This window comes from Charadrius vociferus, unplaced genomic scaffold, assembly GCF_000708025.1.
Source record: "Charadrius vociferus isolate BGI_N301 unplaced genomic scaffold, ASM70802v2 scaffold19, whole genome shotgun sequence".
NCBI classification, from domain to species: Eukaryota; Metazoa; Chordata; class Aves; order Charadriiformes; family Charadriidae; genus Charadrius; species Charadrius vociferus.
The window spans coordinates 1,141,248-1,152,114 of record NW_009650173.1 but is presented as its reverse complement, the minus strand read 5'-3'; the positions used below and the strand labels follow the sequence as shown (position 1 = coordinate 1,152,114).

The 10,867-nt window shown below is 36.5% G+C and overlaps 1 protein-coding gene across 1 annotated transcript in view; it reads right to left on the bottom strand.

The window, feature by feature from the left end:
- Positions 1 to 703: 703 nt before the first annotated feature.
- The window catches only part of PARVA (parvin, alpha), a 72,771-nt gene continuing 62,607 nt past the window's right edge, over positions 704 to 10,867 (bottom strand). Inside the window, exons 7-13 of the mRNA XM_009892691.1 lie at positions 10,120 to 10,178; positions 9,072 to 9,091; positions 7,653 to 7,714; positions 6,917 to 6,985; positions 5,092 to 5,193; positions 4,220 to 4,292; positions 704 to 780 (exon numbers count right to left, since the gene is read on the bottom strand). Of these exons, the coding sequence (XP_009890993.1) occupies positions 704 to 780; positions 4,220 to 4,292; positions 5,092 to 5,193; positions 6,917 to 6,985; positions 7,653 to 7,714; positions 9,072 to 9,091; positions 10,120 to 10,178 (462 nt within the window). The remainder of the gene's footprint in view (positions 781 to 4,219; positions 4,293 to 5,091; positions 5,194 to 6,916; positions 6,986 to 7,652; positions 7,715 to 9,071; positions 9,092 to 10,119; positions 10,179 to 10,867) is intronic.

Here is a 10,867-nt window from a genome sequence, read left to right as displayed (position 1 = left end):
TTTGAGGTGTGTTTTCCCAAAATGTGTACTTCGCAAAAAAGATCTCTTCCTCAAACAAAATCAAGTGACAAGCTGCAAAGTCTGCTTATGCGGAATGCTCAATAACACCTATTTAAAGCAGAGTATCCCATTATAGTAAGTCTGAATGAATGAGTAGCCACTTCAGTTTGTATACGTAAAACTCAAGCCCAATAGCACGGGAAATATAAATTAATCAGGTTAAGTGCTTGAGAAAGTCTCTTCTTTTTAGCTGTGAACAAGAGTATTTAACTTTTTCTCCCCATGCACATTTCTCATAATTAGAATGCAACCATCTTATCATGGATAGAAAATCCCCAGATTAGAAAAGGTACATGTAAAAAATATTAGAATAGATACTCAGTTCTGAATCTTCCTATGATTGGTTTCAAAGGTTGATTTGAATTAGTTACTAAATCTTTTTTTCATTCTTGCTTCACCTACTATATATTCTCCCAGAATATACTCAAATACCTTCCTCCAAACCTTTTTCTTCATAATTTATATTAGTTTTAAATCTACTATGAAAATAGTAGTGCAAGAATAATCAATTAAAAATTCTTCCGATAAATGGTTCAGATCCTTTTAGGATGAAGATGCAGAGGAATACCGATGAAAAAATACGCTCGTTATGATGCTTTGATGCTTGCTTTGTTAGCACTCCTTTACATCCCAAATCAATTCTTCACTCCACGTTCCTGTATTTGGTAAACAAATTGTACAGTACTCTCAGTGTTGACTTCAAGTCACAATTTACAATATCTAGAAAAAAAAAGGGAAAAAAACATTATTAACTTCATTAGCAAAACGTTTTCTGAAAAAGTGCCTATTCTCTTCTCCTTTTCCTTGCACAGATCCATATCCATGAACATTCAAATCACAAAGACAGTAAGGAAGAGTAGAAATACAAATAAACCACAGTTTTTAAACTGGCAACTCAAAAATCATTATTTCAACCACTTTTTAGTTAGAGATACAAATGGCTAATGGTGCTGATGTAGAAAAGCAACCAAGGTTTAGATGCTCACAAGACAAATTGCGCCTAGGATTATGTATATTTATATGATTGAATCTTCAGTTGGTTGTGGCAATAAGTAATGATTTTGAAAAAATCATCAGACAGGAACCAACAAAACTCTTCTCTTATGTAGGAATTGCAGGTGTTGACCCGTTCTGGGCTGCAACATCCTTTATTAGGCCTAATTTCAGCAAGATAGCTACAGACAAGTTTAAATTTTCTAAAGGATCTAAAGAAGCTAGGTGTACAAGTACCCCTCAAAGACACTTCTGAAAATGGTTTGGGTTAGCTGATGTACATAGCTGAATCAGTCTTTAGAAACTCAACGTCTAAAGTAAAGGATTTGTATGAAAAAAATAAAGTTGATGAATACCTGCTGTTTCCAAGAGAAGTTGTTGAGAAACTCAATATTATTTCACAAGAAATCTATAAAACAAACTGACAAGTACTACTGCAGCAGTCTACGCTAGTGTTTCAAGGAATATTCAATCACAAACAGGGACTTAGAATTGCCCTCAGAAAGAACAGAGTAAGAATGAGAATAAGAATAAGAATTGTTCTATCTCTTTCTGCTGACTGTATAGGAATTCAATCTCCTAACTTTGGTTCTTGGAATTGGCCCTGAAGGTATAAAGCAGATGGTGTGCATAGTCCCATTATCTTCAAAACCTCCGAGTAAGCCTAGTAAATTTTGTATTTAATCATCAGATAGTTTTGCCATTATATTTATCGACACTGATGTTTCTCACAGATTGTGAAGGGGTTATACTTTGACGAATGAATCCAACCAAACCTATGCACAGTGTCCCAAAGCATGCAAACTTTGAAGGGCCACAGATACTAGCTACACGGCAAACTGACACCCACGGACAAAAGGTGAAATTACTCAAACCTTGATTTTATGCTGCGCCTATGCATGGTCACAGAACTATGGCTGCATGGTTTTGTGGCACTTAATAAATCAGACCAAAAATGCTGGTTATAAGGTGAAGAGAAAATGCTAAAAACTACAGGAAGGGCACATTGCTCCCACAACATCATGTTATACTCTGCAATGCTGCTTGCATATAACTCAGGAAGTTTCCTCTTTCAGGCCAGCAGCAAGCTGCGTAACACCTTCCTTTCCTAATACAGAACTTCAAATGAATAAAGAGATAACTTTGACAGGTCTTTGCAAAGTTACCAGTAGACTCCAGCACCACAACAGAATTCCACAGAAAGGTCCAAACTAAAAAGAAGCACGCTCCCAGAGAAAGAGGAGTTACTTCCGTTGCTACATGGGTTTGACCAACATGTATAACATTTTACTGGTTGCAATTTTCAAAAAGAGAAACTTGAGTTTGCCTTTGATGTACACGTTTCAAGAAGTAATCTGAAAAAGCTCAAACTGCAAATGAATTCGTTATAGACTCAGTAGATTAACGTTCCGGCCATTTTTAAAGTAAAAGGTCACGGAAAGCTTTTTAATACCTTTTCAATTATATTGCATATAACCAAAATAAACTGTTGACCCCATAAAAATCATTGGTTTTCATACTCATTTATTTAACCGCATTCTTTTTTCCACTAAATATGTTTTTCATATTCTAAAGCACTTTTCAGCATATTTTTTCCTCAAGAACCTCAAAGAAACAGTGTAGGAATTTAAAGAGTATTTAGTATACACATTTAGGGTAAGATCCTTTTCAATACTCTTTTGCTCACTGGAAATTTTAAGTATGGGCATTGTGCCCAATGTAACAACACATAAACCAGATGTGTTTTTCCATTCACGTTGGGCAGGAAGTTTCATATTAAGCATTTCAATAATTGCACAAGAAATGTCTTATATATGCTGAAGTGTCCTTATGGCTTGATTTATACTGGAAAAATTAGCTGTCCCCTAGAGCAATAAATACCTGAAAAATTAAATGCCATAAGAATTTTAAACCTCCATGGGGAGTAAAGGATCACAGATACTCTCTGTTTTACTTGGATCCCTAGATTTCACTATTTCCCCCTTCTCTCTTTGACTACTTCAAACATAAAAGTTTGTGATACAGTCACCACTGGTTAAGCATGATTGTGGATAACAGTTCAACCAACCAAAAGAAGCGAAAAAATAGGCTGGGCAGGTCGAGAGTAAATGCATAGACAGCACAGGCTCAATCCTGAGACATATTTTTTTGTGTGCGCGTGTACGTCTGCTGATCTGGAAGTTGGGAGAGATGGAAAATAAGCAGAATGGAGCAGAACTTGATTCAGTGATGTGTGTCTGAATCTCCAGAGAACTCTTACTATTAGAAGTAAAACTGAGCATTAGCTTATATCAACTCCTCAGGGAATGACAACCCAATATTCCAGCAGGAAAAGACTGTGTGCACCATAGAATGTGAATCTGCAATGGGTCTTGAAAACACATATATATTGATGACTATGGTAGGTAAACACAGAAGCCCTGTGTAGCACATAGTTACCACCCCTGTTGGGAAGAATGGAGCAGAAGCTGCACGTCCAGCTCCTGCGTGGTAAAAAGTGGTAACTTCTCACGGGAGGAACCACAAGAGTACCCTATAACATGGTGAATCAAGGGACCTATGTCCAGCCCAAAAAGCTGGATTTAAACCCTGTACTTATATGAGCAAAGAGGAGTGGAATCCTGGTCCTGCTAAAGTCAGCAGCAAAACCTTCATCTTCCGTGAAGACACATTTTACTTTCAGTCTCCATCTCTAAATCTAATTTAAAAATGCATGATTAAGTCCTGCATTCAACGGCAGTTACATGAACATTTGAAATTCTTCTTCCACAACATTTACCTCTTTTGTGAAAATCTTTTAAATTATACTGGAATACTTGAGGTTTAGTATGAAGATGTGAGATAGGGGAAAATGGAGCAATTGGAGCAATTCATATCTGCCAGTGACACCATTCATAATTGTATTCTTTTTCTTTCAGTGAATATCTGAGTATTACTGCCTACGTTTGGTCACGCAAATCTTGCCCCGGCCATTCACAAAAGGAAGCCTTGCAACATTTGAAAATGCATTTAAAATACAGAGTTACCTGAGCACTTCAAAATGTATCTTGTCTTTCACTCTTGGATTAATGTTTTAACCTTCACTTAGCGATACCATAATCCTATGAGATAAGATCTGGATCCAATGCAAATTTTTAAGGGGACACAAAAAAAGTAGAACGGATACCTTCTGGTCTTGGCTTTGGTTTTTCTAATCCACCATCTTGCATTAGCTCAAACGCAAAGGATACATTGAGGACCTAGTAATATAATAAAGGTAGTCATTATTGTAAACTATATACAGTATATTATAAATGGTCAAAAAAAGATGTATTTAAAACTGCAGACCTAGATGCTTGGAAGGGAAAAAACAAGTCAGGGCTCCATATATCAACAGAAGATCTGGCCCATGGAATCCATACAATCCATTGTTGTTTTTTTCTGGGTGGTGATGGTGGTTGCAGAAATACAGTAATTGAAAATAACAGGTGAACTAATATTACCCATAGAAACATTACTTACAAATAAGAATAGCCCACCTCCCGCAAGTTTAAAAATTGGAACGTGATGGCCCATGAAGTGCTCTTGTCTTGAACAGACAACTGAATTGCCTGGATAGCAACAGACCCTGAGGTAATGGTTGGTCTTAAAATGATACAATGTACATATATGCTTTATGCTTCCAAAAAACATGAAACCTTTCAAATGTTAAATTCTTGGATTTTGGACACAAAAAATCAGTTCTGTCATGAATTCGTGTGTATAATTTTTTTATACACTTAATGAACAGTAAGTCTGCCTCAATGACAGCATCAGACAATGGCTGCCAAAATCAGTAAATACTTGCTAACCACCCCATCATTAATATAATTTTCCCTTTTATTCCGGATAAGCATTAATACTGAGATCTTAAAAATGCTTGAAAATGGTTACCAGTATAGTCCTCTCTTGATTTCAGCTGTTTACATCAAACTTATGCAGAAAAGTTTGTCATCCTTGTACTACTAGACATCTTTATATGCTTATTTGTTTTTAAACAGAAAAATGAAATCTAATTACCTTTTGTTCAAAACTGTCAGGAGTCAAGAAAAAGCTGTGCAGAGGAACAAAATAGCCTTCTAGGAGACCCATTAGCAGGACTAGGTACACACCATCTGCAAACTGTAAAAAAGACATTTCTCAGTACATTTTCTGAAGATTAACTTATTGCTTTGCTTAATGAACAAGATATATATTGTCTAATGCAGAACTGTCAGCAAACTACTAATACAAATGTTTTAATATTTTAAAAAGATCTCACCTCTTTGAATCGCTTTGATTCCTTTCATTTAGTTAGTAAGTTCTGTTATGTCTTCTCCAAAACTGACCTAATGCTAAAATATACACGCAGAATAAAGTTCCTGGAAAGAGAGGTGGTCAGTGGTTTTGATCTATCCCTTTGCTTTCCATTCTACCAGTTGTGGGGAATCAGAACAGCCACCTTTCAAGCTCTCAAATGGCATACGTTCCCTGAGCAGAGAAAAGCAGAACAAAGGTGCAATCTCATGACCGCACTGAACTTTGGTATATTGGAGGAAATAACGGAACAAAGAATCATCTTTGAGGGTTGGACTAGATGATCTCCAGAGGTCCCTTTCAACCCTAACAATTCTGTGAATTCTGTGAATTCTGTGAATTCTTTGTCCATGTTCTGCAAGTCTGTGTCAATCTAATTTTAAGTGTATGTAATTACAGATGGAAGGTATCTAGTTGCTATGATATATGTTCCTTTCTATCTAAAAGAAATACCAACATCCATAAGATTTTGTAAAAGGCCTCCCACTCTTACCCCTGTGGCATCAGGTCTATCAGCACACTGAGACATCTTCACAATCAAACCGAGTTGTCTGAAACAACCCATCACCTTCCTGAGGTAGATAATTTTCTTTCAACTGATAGAAATACAATCTCTTATCTTAGGGAATACTGTTTTGGATAAATGCTTAAGGAGCTTCTACGTACATTTGTATCATACGTTTTTTTCTGAAAGTAATGCAATAAGCAGGCATAGGAAACACTTTTCTGAAAGCCCTTACACATTATTTCCACCTACATTTTATTTTTGCCTTTGGAAAATCTCTATCAGATTGACAGCTGTTTAAATAAACCAGAGATTCTTATTAACATGATCAAGACATAAAATAAAGCCTATTCTGAAGACACCTGGGGTTTTTTGATAGTGCAGATACCATCCTGGCTGCCTGACCTTGTAATTTTTTTATGGTAACTGCTGCAATTGTTCACCTGGGGAGGTACTAATACAGCAGGATTAAGCTTTTCTTTTAGCTTCTTTCCAGCCAATTTAGCAGCTAAAAACAAGAAAGAATACCACGAACCATGTTATTTCTGTGGTGCAACCAAGCCTGCAGCGCAGCTGTACAGCTGCCTATACACTTGAGTAGCTTTACACTCAAGAACGTATCTCACCGAACAGAGTCATTGTAATCCTGTGCTTGCGTGTTCATGTAAAGGTAGGCAGGAAACAACTGTTCAGTTTGATGTTGGATCAAACCAAGCAGACAGAGTCCTTTCCTGACCCAAGCAAGCACGGGTTCTGCTTACAACGCTTGGCACCACCCAAGAAGTAGCATCTGTTAATTAATTTTTATGCTAATGGAAGTACAAAACAGTTTTAGAGAAATTTAGCTGCCCTCATCATTCTCTGCTTACTTGGTGATGATCTTCTTCATAGAAACATATTTAGAATTGAAGGGCTTCCCACTGAAATAACATCTTAGAGAGCAATTAATAATAATTCAATGAATTTTCTGGATAAAGTTGCAGGCATAGTGCATAACATAGTGCAAACTATCCCTCCCCTTTAAGAAAGGCTGTAAAATCCTACCTGGGTCTCCAGTTCAGTGACCTCCAAATTCAATTTATTGAGATGCTTGTTCACAAAGGTGATGAGAGTCTGAAATAAGAAAACAATGTAGTGAAGGCCTATTCAGTAGGGCAGCAGTTCAACACATGCAGCGTGAACTCCACTCAGAAGAGAATCTGCATGACTGAAGAGACTGCAATACAATTTTTAAGTTTTAAAACTGAAATGAACATTAAAAATCTTTTTTCCATGAATGAGGAACAGAAATAAAATGAACATTATGTATATAAATACAAATATACTGTTAAAACATAATACTTCTTAAAAAAAACTTGTAGCAGACTGTAAGGAAGTGGGTAATCGGATCTCACTCAAATCTGACAGCAGCCAAAATACTGTAGGTCAGACCCCTGGCAGCTGTAAACTGGATACCTCTTTGGCATCAGTACACTCAATCTACCAGTTGGGTTCCACTCAACATACACTTTGTGAGAACCTCTTTTTGATGGAAACTTTGATAACTACACGCTTTTCTGTGTTCCAAAGTTAAGTTCATGCTGCTAAATATTAATAAAAAGTAACATTACAATCATGAATTTGTGCATTTGTTTAAGCATAAGGCTTAATTGTATTTAATGTATGCAAACTATGCCAATTATATACTATATACATACACACTCACTACATATGTACAGAAAGACGCAGACAAGCATGCACATGCACACATTATGTATTTTAAAAACAAAAACCTTCCAACCTTTTTCACTACATTGAGCTTGTCTGGAGCATGGTCAAATAAAGTATCAAATGCATCCCTTTCTGAAAAACATTCAGAGATGTTAATACACTGAGCAGCAGTTGTCCAAATGCAGAACAAACACTTAATAAGGCACATGCTGGTTTAAGACAACAGAGTCAGAAAAAGGTTTCAATATAGTCTCTTTGTATTCCAAGTACCATGTATTGTGCATACTGCCGTCTTTCTATAAGCTGCTAGTAACTTATTCCCTATTATAGTTTTCAAGTTGGATTTGGATTACCTGATAACCCCATTTCTCAAAAATGAACAAAGAATGGTACCTTTATGCATACAACCTTAAACAGCCAGATACAGGGAGCTAAGTAACCAAATCATTGTGTGCAGAAGAACATGAGTTTACATCTAGAGTCACTACATCTACAGAGGAAGAGTCTCCCCATGGGCCACTGACTGCATTGTGGTGTGCTATATCATTAACCACCGCAAGCAAGCTTATGATTACACAGCTGCAATACAATCCTTTGTATAGATGTTTTTGGGCCATTCTGATATGCAATTTAGGACATTATCAGCAGGACAGGCAACCTAGGGTAGCATGACTGGAGTGCTACTGTAGTCACCTTCTGAAGAAAACAGAAAAAAAAGTAAAAAAATAAAAAGGTACCAGAGCCTTTTCTGAGTAATTTTCATTTCAACAATCACCCGAATGATAGCAAATGACACCACAAAAAGGTGCATTCATATTCCTCAATAAAAAAATGCTAGAGTAGACCCAAACGCATTTGTAGAAGGCAGACTTTATACGAAGTAAGACTGCTCAGGGATATCATTGAGAAAGGAGGTCATGCAGGTAGCCTTTTAAATCAGCTGTAACGCAGCCATTGAAATAATACAAGAAACAAATGCTAAATTCTTGGTGGCACTCCACCTAAGCTCCTCAGATGAGTGTTTTCTGTTGGACAGGCATTTAGCCAGCCTCAATACTAGAAGTAAGACATACTAGGCACAGGAACTTGCATGTTGAATAATGACTCAAAGTTATTAAAGTGTAAGTAGGTAATATATGCAAGAATGCTGACGAGTTCACCAGTTGGTTTATGATAAGACATCATTTCACATTAAGCTGGGAACCTATGACCATTAATACTATTACAGTAGCGTTCTGGAGATTAAACCACAAAGCACCTGCAAATTAACATGTGCTGAAAAGCTATGAAATGTGTTTTAAAGATGGTCAGAGTGATTTTAATGCTTTTTCCCTTTTGTTAACTGCCACAATAGCCTGTGGTTTACATATTTGCCAGGGCAACTTGAAATTCTCTACTTCCTTGCAGTTTGATCAAAGTGACCACCCATTGCAGAACTAATGTACACTTCGGCTGCCTCAAGAAAAGGATAATAATCAAATGAACTTACCGTGCCTTCCTGATAATGCCCTGTGGGAGAAAAGAAAAAAAAAAAAAAAAGGAACAAAACACAGTTATATATAATTCACTTGCAGACATTGTGCTGCAAAAGAAAACAGCATACATGGTCAGATCTTCAGCCTGGTGAAAACTGAAGTAAATCCATGGATTAAGAAAACCTTCATCAAGTTACTCCAACTGAGAATCTGGATTATTCTGGAGTTCATCAGTATAATATCTCCTGGCCTCACTAACGTCTCATGGGAGGCCAGATTTCAGATTTCCTGCTACTGAACCAAGTCAACACACCTTGCCTGACTGAAGAAGGTTTTTTCATGTTGATTTTATGAAAACTTTCCCCTTTGCTTTAAAGATGCATTTATCACACCAACCACAAATCACAATATCCCTCATATTGATCCCTCATATAACTATTACATATAAACAAATCCATAAAGATTAATAATAAGTCAATAGTCCGGCCAGCTTCTCTCCATTCTGTTAGAAACTAGGATATTCTACTACTGCTTTCTGTTGGTTTGGAATAACTTTTCTGCTATAAATTTCTTAGTGAGATGAAATGTACAGGGCTTACTACCGTCTTTTTAGATCCGTAAAGTCCAAACACCTCAAAATAGTCATATCACATTCTTTTTGGAAAGAATCTAGTTCTCTATCAAATAAGTACTAACATAAAAGAATGAGGCATATCTTTCTTGTTTGTTCGAAGGACTTTTGAATAAATAATAATAAATATAATAAATACAGAAATAAATTAATAGTAGATAAATATAAAACAGAGATTTTGTATATCCACTCTGTCTTCCTATTTTTTCCTGGTCTCCTGCTTTTAGTTCCCCAGCTCTATATTTCCTCACCCTTTTGTATTTTTAGATGCATGTTTGCAGCTCTTGAAAAGGCTAAAATACAGTCACTGGCTGATGCATCATCTTCCTTGGAACCCCAATACCAAAATCTAAATATCAGCAAATGTTTGAATTTCTGAGACGCATCTGTGTTCAATTACTGAACTGCTGGCAAAAGTGGTGTTGACATACTCAGTGTTACCAGTTATTTCCTCTTGGATTTGTCGAGACTGGAGGATTCCTTCTCGTTTCTGGAAAAAATAAAAAAGTGACATTTTTCTTAGTAAAGTTTAATGCTTAGGGCACAGTAAAAATTTATTTGTGATCCACAAACATAATTAGATAAGAATCCTGCAAAATAAGAACTTTTTTCGACAAACTTACAGTAATAGATCATTTCACCTTGCAACTACTTCAGAAAACTCTTTTGTACATTAACAAGAAACTTGAAACTCCACCTGTAGAAGGAAGTATTTCTTTTCCTTTCTCCATTGTTCTTAATTCACTTTTCTTTTAAAGGCCCCAATTCAGCAAGACATTTGAAACACCTAGACACATATGTAAGTATTTTAGTAGAGGTATGTCTAGGTAAGTTGAATTAAACCTTGTATTTCAATGAACAGCTTGGCAGATGGTGCTTTTGCTTCTCTTTTACAGAAATCCTGCTCCCAGGCTATCTGTTCTTTCTACCCTATTCATACACTTTATTTTTGCCTCAGTGTTTTTCTTTTCTGACTTCTCTCCACACAGAGAGCTCTATTTGCTTGAGATGGAAAACCAAAATGGAGGACGAACCCTTCACACCCTGCTCCAGACCCCAGTCATCTTGGTGTTAATATATGCATTGTCTCCAGTGTTCTTCAGATGTGAGAAGCTCTTCATACAGGCTGGTGAGTGGCCTGTGTCTAGAAGCTGTACACAAAATGGCAGAAGCCAATTC